The 18083-nt window shown below is 30.7% G+C and overlaps 2 protein-coding genes across 14 annotated transcripts in view; one reads left to right on the top strand and one right to left on the bottom strand.

Annotated features, from left to right (window-relative positions):
* The window catches only part of LOC105203707 (ATP-binding cassette sub-family G member 1), a 69058-nt gene that overhangs the window by 37203 nt on the left and 13772 nt on the right, over positions 1–18083 (top strand). Inside the window, exon 1 of one of the 12 annotated variants that reach the window (XM_039446921.1) lies at positions 11677–11817. The exons of the other annotated variants lie outside the window; for them this stretch is intronic. The gene's annotated coding sequence lies outside the window, so the exon portion shown is untranslated. Of the gene's footprint in view, positions 1–11676; positions 11818–18083 lie in introns of those variants that run through there. 12 annotated transcript variants of the gene reach the window in all.
* On the bottom strand, positions 3227–7073 carry LOC113004075. Of its 2 annotated transcripts, none has more exons than XM_039446959.1 (6): positions 6672–7073; positions 6098–6296; positions 5072–5186; positions 4740–4908; positions 4454–4616; positions 3227–3504 (listed from the first exon to the last, which is right to left on the bottom strand). In XM_039446959.1, the coding sequence occupies exons 2-6, from the start codon at positions 6276–6278 to the stop codon at positions 3305–3307; spliced, it is 828 nt and encodes a 275-aa protein (XP_039302893.1). In that variant the 5' UTR covers positions 6279–6296; positions 6672–7073; the 3' UTR covers positions 3227–3304. The 2 variants fall into 2 exon arrangements, with proteins under 2 accessions (XP_039302893.1, XP_039302892.1); XM_039446958.1 differs by having other exon boundaries at positions 6667–7069.

Raw genomic sequence — 18083 nt, 5'->3', positions numbered from 1 at the left:
TGATTTACCCACTTTGTTACAAACTTTCGTTGCACTGAATAAACGTGTTGTCAGCGGTATTAATTTCCTATTCAGTCTTTATCTACTTCCTATGACATATCTTTTAAGCATATATTTCAAACATAAAGCGGGTTTTTAAATGGTAAATTTAAAAGTGGGCTTTATTTAGTATTGGGCCTTATTTGGCTCAAGTACCTTAAATAGGTTCTGTAACATGGCTGATGAAGAGACTCAAAAAATATTAAAAGATTTAAAGCTAGAAAATCTCAAATCAAATTAAAAATTTTGAAAGTAAGTTGTTTAATTGTTAATATCGTTTGTCATGTTTTACCAAGTTTGTAATATGCAGTTTATTAAAAAGTATATAATAAATATTAGATTATTACATACAAAATTATACGGAAAACGATAGATGTTAATGGACACATTTTCAATGAAATTATAAAACCTTTTTGTTTAATGAATTAAACAAAAAAATCTTATGATTTCATTGAAATAGTTATGTAGATAAAAAACTAGAGAAAAAACTAACTAAAAAAATATTTACATAAATAAATAAAAATGTTGTAAAATATATCCATTAATGTCTTTGGTTTTCAACATTATTTTGTATGTAACAATGTAACATTTATTATATATTTTTTAATAAAATAAAATGTTTGATTCTTAAAGTTATTATATGAAACCTATAATTTTCCATTACTTAAGAAATACATTTGATATTTTTATAAAGAAGGGCATTATGAAAAGATCTGTTTTTGCTCTACTCGAAGAAAGTAAAAAAAATGTTTCTTTTACTTTTTAAAGCACAGAATTCGTTAGTGTTAATTAAAATTACGTTACATTTTGTCTTGTGAAAAATTCCGATGTCAAGCGTTTTTCCGATTTAAATTGTCTATGTGTTCCCATTATTTTTAATTAACATTATTTGTAACAAAAAGTTCCCAATACGTCTTTCCCATAGATCTTCTATTTCAAAATTAAATTTTGTAAATGATTATAATAATTTTAAATTTCTATTACCAGGACATGTTGACGATTACTATTGTGTTCTATGGGCGAGATTATATGGAACTCGTTATGAAATCAATAATTTTATAAATATAAAAACATATGCGTCTCTAGTTTTTGGGAAAATTAAGTACATTATAATTAATAAATGTAAAAATGTATTTTTCTTATTTAATAAGTACATCAATTTGTGTTATTGCGAGAACTATGGAGCATATAATGAAAAAGAACTATGGAGCATATAACGAATGGGGATTTATTGCTCAAAATAAATAATCTTGTAGATTACAAAGTTTACAATGCTCACATTATGTCAAATAATAAATATTATATTCCTTCTTTTTTATAACTATTATATGTTAAAAGTTTTGATATATAAGTATAAAGCTTTTAGATTCGTTATAACGTACTTTTTCCTCTTTTTCTACTAATATTATTTTTTTAGTATTGTATGTTCACAATTGCGATACTTTCTGTTACTTATTAGTAACAATATATGCATTATAATAAAATGTTTTATTAGTAACAAAGTATGCACTATAATAAAATGTTTTATATGACTCAAATGTTTTCTTTATTTTATATACAAGGTAAATTCATTATTTTGATAAGAATATCATCTTGAGAACTTAAAAAAATTTTTTATGCTTAGATATTCGTATTATTAGAATTGAGTAATTTAGCAAGTCTAGAAGAGAGTTGCCGACTGATCAGGTGACCATTGCAGTATGAATAACACTGATCAATCAAATAATTCTGTGATTGGTCGAAATAATGTATACCCTAATAGTAACGTGATTAGTTGGTGCTTCTCTCCTAGGTTCGTTAAATCACCCCATTACACAATAGTACGAATATTAAAACACAAAGAATATTACTCATTAATTAAAAAAATATAATCTAAAAGAAAAGAATTATGTTTTTGTATTGATTAAACAGTTTTCAACATTGATAATATATTTATTGAAGCAAACAAATATATTTATTTATTAATAAAAAAATGTTATTTATTTCAAAAAGACGTTTTGTTATTAATACAATAGTTTACTTGTATTAAAGAAAATTTTTTGATTAACATCTAGAATTATTGAAATAAGTATCAATATTTTTAAAAATAAATATATATTTTTTAGAATATAAAGTGTTCTTTTTCTGTTTTAAGAAAATTATTTTGTCTTATTAAAACATTTATTTTAAATTAATACAAATTGTTTCAATTAAGAGTTCCAACTTTTAAAATAAATACTGGTACTCTTTAATTAAGTAAATATTGTTTAAATTTAATTTGTGTGGCTATAACTCGAAAACGACTTATTTCCCAGGTAGCACGGTAGATCGATTGTAGCATTCTAAATTCCACAAACTATAATGCAGTTACAACCGCTCTCCCTACGTTCCTCAATGCTAGCAAGTCGTAATCAACACTGGAAGGGTAAATGTTATTCTTGATGAGGAAGCCTGTTAGCTCATACAATATCTAAATTGTATCCGAACACATTTTCTTAATTGTTTTGCCTCATAGTAAATTGAGCATAACGCACATTTTGTGACAGCATATACTACGCTACAGTAGTTCAAAATCATTTGTACTTTTCGCTCCCGCTTCTATCGCTTTACAGTAGATCAAAAGTAGCTAGTATTTTATCTATGCTTCCTTTAACCTACAGTAGATCATAAGTAATTAATATTTTAGTTCCACTTCTATCACACTACAGTAGATCGAAAGTAATCTGTATTTTATGCCCGCTTCTATCGCACTACTGTAGATTGAAAGTAATTTGTATTTTATGCCCGCTTATATTGCACTACAATTCTTTGAATGTACCTCACATTTCTGTCTGTCTATGCACTATATACTATATTAACAGTCCTCTATAAATTTCCGTAAAATTTTATATTTAGATATTATTAATTTATATTCATTAAATTATATAAATTGTATATAATATTGATAATTTGATAATGACCTAAATAATCACTTATTTGTAAAAAAAATTATTTAAAATGCAAAAGCAGTCTCTCGGAAAAAATAAAATGAATAGGTAATTAAACTGTATGTTATTTATGTACACTTTTAATTATATTTTCAACGGAAATTGTCTACGAAAAGTTAAAATAAATGTCATAGATCTTTAGCTTGATTGATCCTTAATTTGCTATAGTATCAATAGTTAAAAAATTTTTGGAATATGTTAAAATAATGAAATCAAGTAACTATGTATTAATGTTTTATTATATAAGATAATATATATTGTTTTATTACAAAAAATTATATTATATGATTTACGTGTAATCAGGTCATGCTAGCCGCCGCATACTTAGCAGCAAGCAGATTTTCAGCGCGTGACTTCTCCAAAGCATTGACATTTCCGTGCTCCTTTCTGTGCTCAGACATATAATGTCGCTGCTGTGCATTTTTTATAATCTTTGACATCTCTAATTCGTAGTCTTTAACTGAAATATTTTTGAAATTTTCAATTTTCCGGAGAGCACCTACAATAAAAATATGTATAAAATAAATTTAGAACTAAGCTTAGAAATAAAGAGTAAATATCATCAACAGCAAAATAATAATTAAATTTTCGACTGCACAGAAGCACAGAGAGTGAACTAGTCTACTCGTATTAGTTCAACTTGTTTGCATCATCACGTTAATGAACATACAGCAAGACTTTAAGACAGTGACCATTCAGAACAATGACGTCTCCAAATTTTCAAACTGACCTTTCTGTTCCACTTTTTAATTCTACCACAAAACCTTTTGCTTCTGTCAAACATTGAGAGAAGTTCATAGTAGTAGGTCTGCTCAAAAAATGGAGAAACTACTCCTCATCACTATCACTGTCGTAAAGATTAAGAAGAGCAGAACCGATTCAAACTAATATTTTTATTTGTTCCTCATTTGTTGTAAAAAAATTTGTTACTGTTTTTTTTTTTTTTAAATTGATATTACGCTAAAGGAAGATTAAGGTAGCATAACAATATACATATAAAAATAAAATTACACATAATAATAATGTAAGAATTTGTTGCTAATTTGTTGCTCACAAAATATCCGAGTTTTGAATTTGTTGCTTGCAAAATAAGTGTAAAAAAGTTTGTTGTAATACGACTCAAACAAATCACATGTGCATTTGTATCTGCCAAAGGATACAAATTATGGCTAGTTGCCTTGCGGAAAACTGACTTTAATACAAGCAGAACAAAATAGACAATTTGAATAATTATTAATTACTTATTTTTTTGAAGAGATAATGTATTTATTGTAGTACATAGATATATTCTTTCATTTAAAAAATAATCTTTTTTCAATTTAAATGAACGTACATATTGCGACCCGGGTATGTTACTATCTAGTGCTCGGCAAGTGATAACATTAGATTAACTTTTAAATCAAAGAGTCAAGTCAATCCAAGATAATTGAAATAATTTTCATAATTACCATAATATTTTAGACTCAAAGCTGTTTCCCGGAATCGAATTTTTTTATCTCCCTCTTTCCACGTGAAAGATGACTTTATTAATTTGTCTGTCACGCTTGCTTTTAAAAAACCATCCAAGGCATTTGATATGTTGAACCCTCCGAGGAGAACAAAATATTTTTCCTGAGAAAAGGTTTAAGACCTACTTTAGTTTCCGAGTTTTATATACAAGTACACTAAAGAATGATTATAATATAAATGTGTGTGTACACACACTTGGTATGAAGTTATTTTATTTTAACTTACCAAAATAGTCAATGCTTTCTCATCATTTATAAGGCTATGAAATTGTTCAACTGTTTGCAGAGGAAGATTCAATTTTTGAACTTCTTTTATGACAGCTGTGCTAGTACTTTTTGCATTTCCAAATTGATTTATAACTTCTAATATTTTTTCCTGTCCCTTTTTTAACTCTCTAGAAAAATTTAGAAAGGTTTTATCCACATACATATACATACATGTAAATATACACGTACACACATATATTTGCTAATTAAAATATTAGCTATGAATAAGTTAACAATCGAACATTAAGGTACTTTTAAAGTTTCATATTTAAATAAATAAATAATATTTACTTTATTTCAAATAATATTGATTTTAAAGTTGATATTGGTATATTAACATTTTCTTCTTCCTCGATTTCTGAATCCTTGTTTAAGACATTTTCATAATTTTTGGGGGAACTTGTTGCTGAAAATTATCAAAAATATATTTTAAAAGAAATAATACCTGTAGATTTATTTAAACTTTTTACATAAAATGTTAATATGTAATTTTTTAAAGTACAAAAACTATAACTTTAAATATATATAATTATTATTATGAACAATTTGGAAACTTAAGTTTGTCAATCATATTCTTATTCCTTCGTGTAAAGAAATTGTAAACACATTAATTGAATTTTGAAGATTTTATTCAACTAATAAATTCAATGTTAATGGTGCTTCGAACAAATATAACTGATAAAAAAAAACTTGTGAAAAATAACATTAATATTTGACGTAAAGTGATTTTTATGTTTTGCATGTAAAATGCGTATATATTTATTATGAAATTTTATTTTATAAATATAAATAAATTAAATATCATTATTTGATAGAAATAAAATTTATTAAATTGGTGAAAATTCTTTCTTAGAAGACAGTTACGAATGAAAAATGTGAAGAGCAACTATGTAAAATGGGATTACAGTCTTTTTAATGTGTATTCCATACAAATTTTTTATTTCTTGCTTTCTAAAATTTAGATAACGTTTTTTATAATAGTATAATATCTCTGGAAAATTATATCTGCTTGTGCACTTAAACTCGAGCTACAGAATTACAAAAGGAATTAGAGATTATTTTATTATATTAATTAGGATTATAAAATTTTAGAATATGACATAGCAATCTGGGAAAGATTTTCTATGAATTTAATGCTGTAGTATTAACACAAGAAAATTCAGAGATCAATAACTCTTACGAGAAAATACAAATCGAATAAACACTAAAATTTGGGTGTTTCATGAAGGTTTACATTCAATTAGGTAGTTATTTCGGACCGTCAACGTATGATTGAGTGTATTTTTTCATAAGGAAATATTAATCGTATACTAATACCTTGCATTTTATATTTTTTTCTTTTTGGACTAAGGATCTCTTCATTATTATTGTTTCTGAAGTTTCGAGTAAAATTAGAGATGTCTTGTAGTTCCCGATTTTCATCAGACTCTAGCCTTGCCATAAAATCCTTGGCAACCGGAGTTTTTTTTAGTATGGTTTGAGGACTTGGAGGATCCATGGGATAAGACTTTGTTACCTATGTGGGGATGAATTAAATAATATATTTTAATATATCAAATACGTTAAAACGTTTAATAATAAAAGTAATATTTTTTGAAAACTAATTTTTGTTAAGCGTAAGGATATAAGCTTATTTTAATAAACAGTAATGGATGCATTTTTATTAATTTTTTGTGATAAAAAATACATGTATACTTTCTGTATAGTTAGGTTAGGTTAGGTTCTACATATGAAAGTATATACACTTGTTTGCAAAGTTAATCTTGATACCTTGAACAATATTGAATTATGTGTCTACATACTTATGTATGCTTGATCTTTGAGGCTCTCGTCTCTGAGTGAGTACTACGTTGCAAAAGATCATTCACCCAACAACGACTACATACCGTACCCGTTAATCCTGTTGTCTCCTCGTTTCAAACAATTTCCAATGTCAAGAGTGAAAACTTGAGATGATGATTTGGAAGTATTCTGCTGATTCCGGACACTAGCTATCTTTCTCAACAAGAAGTCACACGCTTTGAATCGCAACACCTTTCGAATTTTCGAGGCGCAAAAACCATGGTCTTAGGCGCCATAAATGGGGTCACGTGATAGTCGTGTGCGCTCGAAGCGAATGATGTACACTCGGAGTGCGCACGAACATATGATGTAGCAGTTCTCGCTTGTGTGCGTGATAGTGCTTTGAGCTCAAAATGGCATCACTGCGTAATCACAACTCTGCAATGCAGCTCAATCAATATTCAATATAACAATATCTCAAAGAAGTAACATAATAACAAAATAATAAAAAATAAATATGAAAAATATTATGCATATACATATGTACATATTTGACAAAAAGACAATAACAAAATAAAACCATATAGAACAAATTATCTATATCTATCTATCTATCTATCTATCTATCTATCTATCTATCTATCTATCTATCTATCTATCTATATATATATATATATATATATATATATATATATAGATAATTTGTTCTTCAAGAAATATTTAGAGGAATGTTAAAGTAAATTGAGTAATTAAAACACTAGCAGACGCGTGTACCCGCGCAATACTTGTAATAGTAAAGTGTCATTCACGTTTTCAAATAATAGAGTTGAGTAATTTTGAATGAATATATATTATTCGTAAACATATGCGTACATACTTTATTAAATATTATTTAATGCAACCATTCAGCATTATATATCGCTGCAATAACAGAAATATCATTTTCGTAATATCTTTCACAATTTTTCCAATAAGGCATTTTATACGCTTTACATTTAATATCGCACGGTAAAATATCAAAATATATTTGTCGTAGTTCGCTACATTTATAAATATCAACGTGTGTTGAATTGAAATCTTGATCAATTTCATAAAGATTCTCCACTTTATAAAACATTTTCCCAACAAGACGATAGGTGCTATCGCTGTATTTTAAAATATTGACAATGATAATAATTCTGCCATCGTGTAATATACAACAGTTATTCTTATCATCTAAACTGTAAGTAAAATTGTTAATTCTTATTTAATTAAATTGGAGTAATAAATTATTTTCTATTACAACAGGTCGACAATTGTTTTCGGAAATCTTTTTTGCAAGATAAGCAGTAATTATTTTGCTTGAGTTTAATTGAACATGAAAGATCTTATTGGTAATTTTTTTTTCTTCGTAACGTTTATAAATTTGCTCCAGTTTCTTCGTGCGACTTCTTATTATCTTGCGAAAAAATGCCATGTTGTTTTCAAAAGGAAAACAAGAAAAATGATCTAAAGATCCAAATTTTCGAACATCTTCTGTGAGATGAATTAAACAATGAATGTTATATGACAAAAAATTTCTTCCGTATATATTTACGCTGTCGGAAACGAACGATTCTAACAATTTTTGTGCTTTGTTAATCTCAACGTCGTTCAGTTTTGGCTTAATTAAGAGGCGAATAGCGCAGTGTAGTTTTAAAAAATATAATATTCTGTTGTCTTTTCCGAATAAATCTAAGAATACTGGGATTGAAGTATACAAAACGAACTGCCGAAATTCAGTAGCCTTGAATCGATGACAATCATGTAAACTTCTCGGAAGACGTGCGAACTCTTTTGGACAACTATATGCAGCTATTGTTAGTAAACGCTCGGAAATATGTCTTTGTGTTTCCATATTCAGTGCTCTTGGTTTAAATTTTCCATCAATCCATGCAGCCACTAAAATTTTTTTAACAACGCCAAGGCACACTAAATGCATGTAGTCGATGGGGACTTGACTTACTAATCCCATTGGTAAATCGTGAAATGCCGAAATGCCATTATGATGCCGATCGTCATTATTCTGAATATGAGAATCATTAATTTGAAAAGTAATGAATTCTTCGTCGGTTCTGGGAGCGTAGCCTATTCCTATATAAATGTGGGTCCGGTCGTTTTTATGACGTTCCCCAGGAATTTTACATTTAGGGCAACTGTAGTAGCCACCATGACCCTTAATATTGAGGCAATGATGTTTTGCTGGAGTGTCAGCGATAAATGCGTTGATTTGTAATTTAATATTTTTTCCATTATACATGAAGCCTGTATTTATTAATTTAATAATTTCGTTTTTAAATGCAGCAAAAAAATCTTTGAAATTAGCAGGCTGTTTTGTTCCTTGATAAAGACCTGCTATCATCGGGCGTTTATCAGATATATTTATAATTCGAAATTGAATCGGCCATACATCACATTGAACATTGTTATAAATGTTAGCGCCATCAGTAGAAAAATCTACAAGTAATACATGAGGTATTTCTGTATCAATATTTTTTAATTTTGTTATAATATTTGTTTCAATACCGATATGAAGATATCGGCCAGGCTCAATAACTTTTATATTTTCACATTTTCTAGGAGTCTTTAATAAACATCGAGCATCTTTTGGTATTTGCTGGAAACACTCATGTTGTCTAAGAACAGATAATATTCTATTTATCTGAACGTGAGTCATATTAGTTTCAACGCACACGTTAGTAAAGTTCGTAATAAAGTCAGTATTCGGGTACGCATCTGTAGAATTGTTACCACTTTTAAAATTGTCGTCATTGCTATATTGCTTGTCATCACTATTGTCTTCATATTCATCCAAATTGCTATCCAAAGTATCACTACTGTAGAAAATATCATCATCATCTGTTGGATCAAAAGAAACATCGATCGATACCAGTATCAGTAAACGGAGAAAATTTTATATTAAAAATTATTATGTACGGCAGTAGCCACGGACCACGAAGAAATTATAAAAGTTTTTATTGTTTTTCACACGTGAAACTTAGTAAAAATTAGATTGAACAATATAGGCTCATGAGAATTAAAATCAATTTATGTAAAACAAGGGCTAAGAGCCAAACGCAAATTATTAGTGCAACAAAATAATATAATCTGACTTAGTTTAATTTAGATGTTTCGGTCTATACATGAGACCATTTTCAGTAAATGTAAAATACATATCCAACGAGGAATATACTCAATTAAAGATTTCAGTATGTATATTTAAATATAATGTTAATTATAATTTTTTAAACAATTTTTTAAACTGATGTCATTTTTTCAATGTAGCGACAATAATTACAATTCAATTCTTTTTCGATAATGTTGAAGAATAATTGTATTGCCATATAATTTGTTTTTATTATTGACGTATGTATAAACGATGATTGTTAACATTTTGTAATTTATTAGACTTGAAAAGTTTTATATTTAAATTGCGCAAATCATTACACCGTCTTTGTCTCATTTGAAAAAGTTACGAAACTATGTACACAATATATATATTTATTTACCAGCGTGGCCTCGGTGGATGTGTATTTTACATTTACTGAAGATGGTCTCATGTAGACCGAAATTTAAATTAAATTAATTTTTAAATATATGATGTCAGATTATTTTGCATCAATAACTTGCGTTTGGCTCTTACCCCTTGTTTTATAAAAATTGATAGTACAAATTTTTGGTCCGCGGCTTCATGGTCTGTGGCTACTGCCGTACATAGTAATTTTTTTAACATAAACTTATCTCTAGGTAGCAATACCTGCTTCATCTTGAAAACTATTGTCACTTGCACTTTCAATATTTACACTGCTTGATGTTGCAGTACTACATTTATCATCTTCGATTGTTCTATTTGAAGATGTAGCTACACATTCGACAGCTCTAATTATCGAATTATAATGAGCTTGCTGGCGAAGTCGTTTCTGCTTGTCTGACAATTTGTCAAAACTTTTCCGGCTTCGTTTCGGAAATTTATCGGCGCTACTCATTGTTCTATAATTTTTTAATTTAATAAAATCTGTCATAACCTCTGCGATGCTTTCTTCGATGATACTGGGGAGGTACTGAAACCTAGCTTTCTTTTCGCTCACACAGATAAAAACAAAGAAATATGAAAACAAAGAATGATGATACATAATATATATTCTATATAAAATATATATTGGACAAAATGACGCCTCATCAGTCAACAACGGTAGCATGATAATATGATTAAACTCTCTATATGCTAGAGATGAACATACATTACGTATAAATGCGCATAGATCTATAATAATTGGATATATTCCATCAGTAATATAGTAATTAAAATGTTTCACCGTTGAACTACAACAGTAGCATGATATTATAATGAAATCTTATATTTCCGTAAAACACGTATGCATGAAATTAAATATAATCCTACTGTAATCAGGTAGATGCCATCAACAAGTAGTCACTATGACAGTGCTACATCATTTCGATACTGTTACTTTATATTAGTTAAGTTGTAGCCAATTTTTAGTATGCTCTCCAAATGTTACGAATAATATACACACACTATTGGATTAGTATATTTCAAACTGAAGTAAGAACATAGAAACTTCGAAAAGTTATACACAGTAGGATACATGTAGAATGCTTTTGGCAGAAAATTATTGATCAACTCATCGTGCAAGAATTGAGATAATTTTGTAGAACAATAATGTAGCGAAGAAACAGGTAGCTTCTTTATTTAATTTACTATGCGTGAAGAATTGTCAAACATTATTCACATACAAGTTGTACGTTCTCCTTTTGCTACCTGGGTTTCCGGACCTATGTTTATATAGCTCTTTTTTCTTCGTTTGAAGACCCGAATCACGTCCCAAAATATTTCGGGCGATTTTCCGGACACCCTGTACATAAATAAATAAATAAATATATATATATATATTTATATTTATATATTTATATAAAGTATATATATATAAATGTATATATATATATATATATATATATATATATATATATATATATATATATATATATATATATACAAAATACATGCCGATTGACGCCGCCGCCGCGCCGCCGTGACAAAAATTACCGGCGCCCGCCGCCGATACTTATAACATTGGTGCACAGCTCTAACTATAATTGAATATAAATTTCTACATGAGCGCATAACTTGACTATCTTCATACTCAGTCTTGTAGTTAGCTCCGCACGAAACAGATACACAACCGAGCACAGTACTTTATACATGCGCTATACTATTTGTAAGTTTTTAAATTATTAATGTATTCGTCTGTTTAAATTATTGAGGACATGTTAAAAATTTTTACATTTTGGAATCATTTTATTCATCTACATTATTTTTATTCAGTTAAATTAGTATTAGTTATTTGAACAATTATTATTTATTTAAATTATTACATTTTAATAAAGAGGCTCGGAACATCGAGACGTTGCCTCACAGTGGACCATAGATTCAGACTGTTCTCGCATTTCATCGACGAATAAAACTATGCTGATTTTTATATAACGAGCAAAATCAGCATAGTTATAGAAATTTATATTTAAGTATAGTAATTCGACATTAAAAATGTAAATTAATGCAGCTAAAAGACAAGTACATTCAAAACGTTCCGCTATATCTTGGTTGTTAAGATTAAGATGAATTGTAATTCGAAAAACCTCCAAAAATAACTCGTTCTCTGCTTTATATTATTCATTCTTCAATTCTACTTCTTCTCATGTATTATTTCCATCTAGTAATTTCTTTTTTTCATTTATAGCCTCTTACCATTTTCATTTATCATATCCTGTTGTTGCTTCTTTATAAGTAAACATTACCTATTCTTGAAAACGGACACTTCCTCTGTGTTTTGGATTTTTTACACGTTTTTTCCCTTTGTAAGTCTTCATGATTTTCTTCTTGGTTATTATTTAAATTTCCTTTTTGTCTTTTTCTATTGACTAAAGATCAATTTTTTTTTGTTTTCATTATTTGCATCTTCTCACACAACCTTCATGTTTATTTTCCTCATCCTTATTTCAATCTAATAAATAAATTTAATTTTTCTTATTTGTGTAATATCATTAGTTTTAACATCAATAGTTTTTGCATGGTGAGCTGTTGAACCAATGATGAGCTTGTTTATCAATTAAGGAGCGTAACCATCCGGCGCTCAGGCACGTCGCACTCAAACAAACGCGCCCGTGACCTTCGAATTCCATGGACTGCAGCAGTACGTTTTTTCTATCCAAAAAACTGGAAATCCTTTCAATTTGTTAGCTTTATCAACGTCGCCTATGACAAAAACTATTCCTAAAAATAGCCAATAAACAAATGTTTAAAGACATAAAGCAGACTCGACTTATTATTTCTTAAATTATAAGTAATAACTTAACAAAATGTTTGAATATCATTATTTTTTTATTTGTTTAGTTAATACATAAAAGTTAAGACATGAAAATCATAAGACAGTCCGAGTGCGACGTATCTGAGCGCCGGATGGTTACGCTCCGTAATTGGTCAAATTTAACAGCTCACCATTCAAAAACTATTGATATCTCGATTTTTCTTTTGAAAATTTTATTATTTATTTTTATGTAAGAAATCTCGTAACGTATTTAGTGCTAGGTATTTTTTAAACACCCTGTATATAAACAAAACAATATTATATTTATTATATAAACAGAACAATATAACCACACATATCCTTATTAAATCCTAAATCAAACAAGAGTACTCTAATTTTATTCAATAAGGTTCTGTTCAACCTTTTTGCTTTACCGTTCTGCTGAATTATGTATGGTATAGTCGGAGCCACATTCCCTACCTAGGCCCGGGCCTAGGACAACAAATTTTAGGATGCGACCAAATGAGCCGGTGTGAAGTTGGCATCTCATCTTTAAAAAATAAATATTTTAATCAGAGTTTTATTTGCACCCACAATAGCTCTACATTTCCTGATAGATTAAAATAATAATTCTGTCAATTTGAACAAAAAAATTCTTTTTTAAAAATATGGGGTGCCAACTTTTCGTAGCACCCCAAGTTACAAAAAAAAATAAATAAAATCACAAAATCTTATAGTTCTCAAAGAGTTCTATAGCTCTTAATAAATTTTTAAAATAATTCTGCATATTTAGTATTTTTAAACATTTTTTAACTGACCGCTGACACCCCAAGTTACGAAAAAAATTAATAAAATCACAAAATATTACAGTTCTTGAAAAGTTCTATAGTTTCTGATAAATTTTAAAAATAGTTTTGCATATCTAATATTTTAAAACACATTTTTAATCTGACCGCTGGCAACCCATCCATCATAGAAGTTCATAGAACATAGTGCTGACAGTTCCGATAGATTTGATAGCGGTTCTCGGTAGTTGTCGCATACTTTTGACAATTTCAAAAAGAGTTATATCGGCTATTTCTTTATAAACAATTTTTAAACCTAAACGTTGGTTTAAATTACAAGAGTAAAGTATCTTTTCATTGCGAGTTCTGGACGGCTCTTTGATATTTTTCGATAGTTCTGCGATAGTTCTTAAGTTTTGTAATTTTATTTATTTCTTTCGTAACTTGGGGTTCTACGGGAAGCTGGCACCCCATATTTTTAAAATTAAATTTTTTTATTCAAATTGACAGTACTATTGTTTCAATCTACCAGGAACTGTAGAAGTATTATGGGCGCAAATGGAACTCTGATTAAAATATTTATTTTTTAAACATGGAATGCTAACTTCACACCGGCACAAAATGAGCGATGAAAGTTGTTTATTAAAAAAAAAAAATTGTTAAATAAAATCTTTAGATCCGAAAATGTATTGTATAAATTTGTAAGCATGTGTATATTAAAGTAAAATATTTTTTAAAAAAAATTTTACATATATATCACATTTTAGACCTTATACTGTACAAAAACTGCAAACTAAAAAAAAATTGAAGTTTTCTAAGAAGAGATAGTGAGGATCGCGCCGCAAGAAAAACTCAAAGATAAAATAAATTTGTGAATCTGTATCAAATCTGCATGTTACATTGATGTGCATAATCGATGGATAATCTATTTAATGTGGAAGGGGGGGGGGCAGTGTATAAACAGCCTAGGAGCGGAAAATTTGTTAATTCGCCCCTGGGTATTGTATCCAATACAATTCCTTTTCTTTTATACCATAATAAAACATCTTTATTCACGCATTCTCTTCCATTGTCACACTTTATTTTACAAACTTGCAAATTTCAATGTTCTTCTACTCGTTCTACGTACTCCTTCAAATATTCTTGTATTTTGTATTTGCCCTCCAAAGATACCAGATACGTTGTCCGCTTTTGATCGGCGTGCCGAAAAGATTCCCAGGTCGAGAACGAGATCGAGCGCCTCAGTCTCAGTCAAAACACTTGACTCTCGATCTTTTTCGCCACTGATCCGAACCGCCATCCTCATACGCCGCAGCGATCTCAAGACAGCTTGGGCCCCGTCAAGCCACTTGACGCAGGGCGTTCCCTACCGCAACCCGAGTCCGGTGCTACTACACGTAAGGGGGTACGGTGCTCCGTGCCTCCACCAAACGCACTTGGCGTGAGGTAGTGCCACCCAGCGATTACACCAGCGATATTAACTTTCTCGCGACGGGCCGCGCGCAGTCGAACATTGACATACACGGATCCATGTACGCGCTGCGTCTCCGCTGTACCGCACTACGCACCGCGCCATGAAACAATTTCACGGCCGCAACAAGGTCGCCGTCTCGGAGAGCCGTGACGTCGGAATTCCAAGAAACGAGTTCGACGTCGTTTCGCAAAACGCGTCTCGCGACGCGGGCACGCTGTAGATAGATTGTAAATATCCGATCCGTTTTTACGTCCGCAAAAACACATTGTTACGTCTGTCCGTCTGCGCGCTTAGATTAACGTAGATTATATTTTCTCGCCACGCATTAGTATTCCATTTCTTTTGCTCTCTGTATAACTTCATTACGCTCACGTCGTACAATTGTCACTTGCTCTGTTTTTACGCGTTAATGTCTATTAAATAAACACCTATCGTTGTACCAACTAGAAAACGAATCTAATTCCTTCGGCGACCCTTCGCGACGTCGTTTCCGTCCGATCACCGTCCGTGCGCGGAGCGATGTCGTTACAGTACATATAGAACTCCTTTAAGCTGTGTGTATTCTACATATAGAATTCCTTTCAGCAGTATTCAATAAATTCTATTCTTTCAATTCCTTGTGCTTGCATTACTTCTTCTGTCGTTGCAACATTTATAACCATATTAAATTCTCTCCTTTCTTTAAAAAATTATTTCTTGTTCGACGTACATCCAGAATCCAATTGTCCGAAAATCATCTTCATCCATGTCGGTTGTTAATGACGCAAATTTAACTGAGTCTTCTTTGTTCAGTTTTATTGATCTGTAATTTGATTAATAGTGTGATTCAAATATGTAATGTTTAATGTCAATCATTATCATTTATTATTATTATTTATTGTTCTTAATCCGTTTGCCTTGCGGCTTAGGATGGCTTCCGGTTACATACACTTTTGTTTATATTACATTACAAATTCAACTTAAACTTCAAAGTTTAGAATTCAATAGTTTAAAATTCAATAGTTTAAAATTACAGTTAACATCATCAACAGCTAACAAATCAATATCACCCTCAACATTAACATTAACATTAGCGTTACAATTAGATCTTTGGTTTGTTTGAACTTCTTCCTTCTTATTCTCTTCTGCTTCTTTCTTCTCCTTCCTGTTTATCTCCTTCCTCAGCTCTTCTATCTTTTTCATTACTTGTAGGCCCTTTCCTTCTTCTCCAGTGAGTTCTTCTATCGACATTTCGCTTCTTGTTGCTTCGCAATCTTTCATTATATGGTACAAACTTTCTTCTGCTTTCTTGCATACTCTGCATCTCCTTTCCTCCTCTTCTCTCCAATACTGACTCCCTTTCGTTTCATTCCCGCATCTGTATCTGGCTATCAAGCATCTGTCCTTTTTCTTCATCCTCCCCTCCAAGTATTTTGGTTTCTTTTCCTGTGCAATCATCTTGTAGTTGGTGTTGTACTTGGATTTGTTTATCTTCTGTTGTCTCTCTCTGCTCTCTTTAATTTTTAGTTCCTTCAAGATGTTCTCTGCCATCTCCTCGTTTCCTGCTTCTCTTTCCTTTCTAAGCTGTTCCTTGTTTACTCCTGCCTCCTCCAACACCTCTCTTCTCTTTCTTTCCCATCTTCCTTCTTCTGCACCTGGTCGCCACTTTTCTAAATCTTTTATGCATTCTTTTATTATTTTCTTCTTTGATTTTCTCGCCTTTTCCTCGTATTTTAGTGCTCTTTTGATCGCCTGTATTCTAATCTCTTCCATCTTTGTCTCCTCCAATAATATGTAATTCGGTGTTCCTCTGTCCAAGTTTAGAATCCATTTCGCGTACTTCCTCTTTACTCCGTCTAACGTTTTTTCGTTTTTCCAGCCCCAAACTTCCGCTCCATATAACGCTACGCTTCCAACAAGTGCTTCAAACATTTTCATTCTTCTTCTATGGTCTTCTTTGAATATTCTCTCCTCTATGCTCCAAGTCCTCTTCATCGCTATTGTTGCTCTTCTCAGTCTCTCTCTTATATGTTTCTCCGCACCTCCGTTTTTCTGTAGCATATATCCTAGGTATCTTATCTCTTTGACCTCTTCCACATTTTCCTCTCTCCATTTCCATTCTCTTCTCTTTTTTCTTCCTCTTCCACTTTCGAATACCATCACTTTTGATTTATCCGGACTAAGGCTCAATTCTTTTTTCTCTAGGTATCTCCTGAACCTCTCCATCATCTCTTTCAGATCCGCTTCTCTCTCTGCCAACAAAACGATGTCATCTGCGTATGTTATCGTCCAGAATTTTTCTTTGCCAACTACTATTCCTCCGGCCTGTCCTTTTTCCATCTCTTCTTCCAGATCTTTTATATATATGTTGAATAGTGCTGGGCTTAATGGGCAACCTTGCCTGAGTCCTCCACCTGTCCAAAACTCTTGAGATTTCTCTTCTCCTATTTTTATCACATTTCTTGTCTCTTTATATATTTCCGTGATCCTCCGTCTCAGATTTGTCTCTATATTCATCCTCTCCATCGACTCTATCAGCTGCTTTCTATTCACCTTATCGAAAGCTGCTTTCATATCCGCAAAAAATGCGAATATTTTTCCTCCTTTCTTGCACAATTCTCTGTTCACGATGTAGTTTATCGTGAAGACTGCGTCCATAGTTCCTCTTCCCTTCCTGAATCCGAACTGCGTTTCTCTCAATTTATCTGCTGTTTCTTTTTCTAACCTTTCATTTAGTATGCTTGCATATATTTTGTACGCCGAGTCCAATAATGTTATTCCTCTGTAATTCTTTATCTCGTTCTTCTCTCCTCTTTTGTAAATTGGGCTAATTACTCCTCTGTTCCAATCTCTTGGTAGTCCTCCTCCTTTCCATATTTTGTTGATAAGTTTCCAAAATTCTTCTCCTATTTCTACTGACATAAATTTCCACGCCTCGTTCT

Source organism: Solenopsis invicta, chromosome 3 (assembly GCF_016802725.1).
Source record: "Solenopsis invicta isolate M01_SB chromosome 3, UNIL_Sinv_3.0, whole genome shotgun sequence".
In the NCBI taxonomy this organism is placed as follows: Eukaryota; Metazoa; Arthropoda; class Insecta; order Hymenoptera; family Formicidae; genus Solenopsis; species Solenopsis invicta.
The sequence above is the reverse complement of the archived record's forward strand: the minus strand, read 5'-3'. Positions and strand labels throughout refer to the sequence as shown.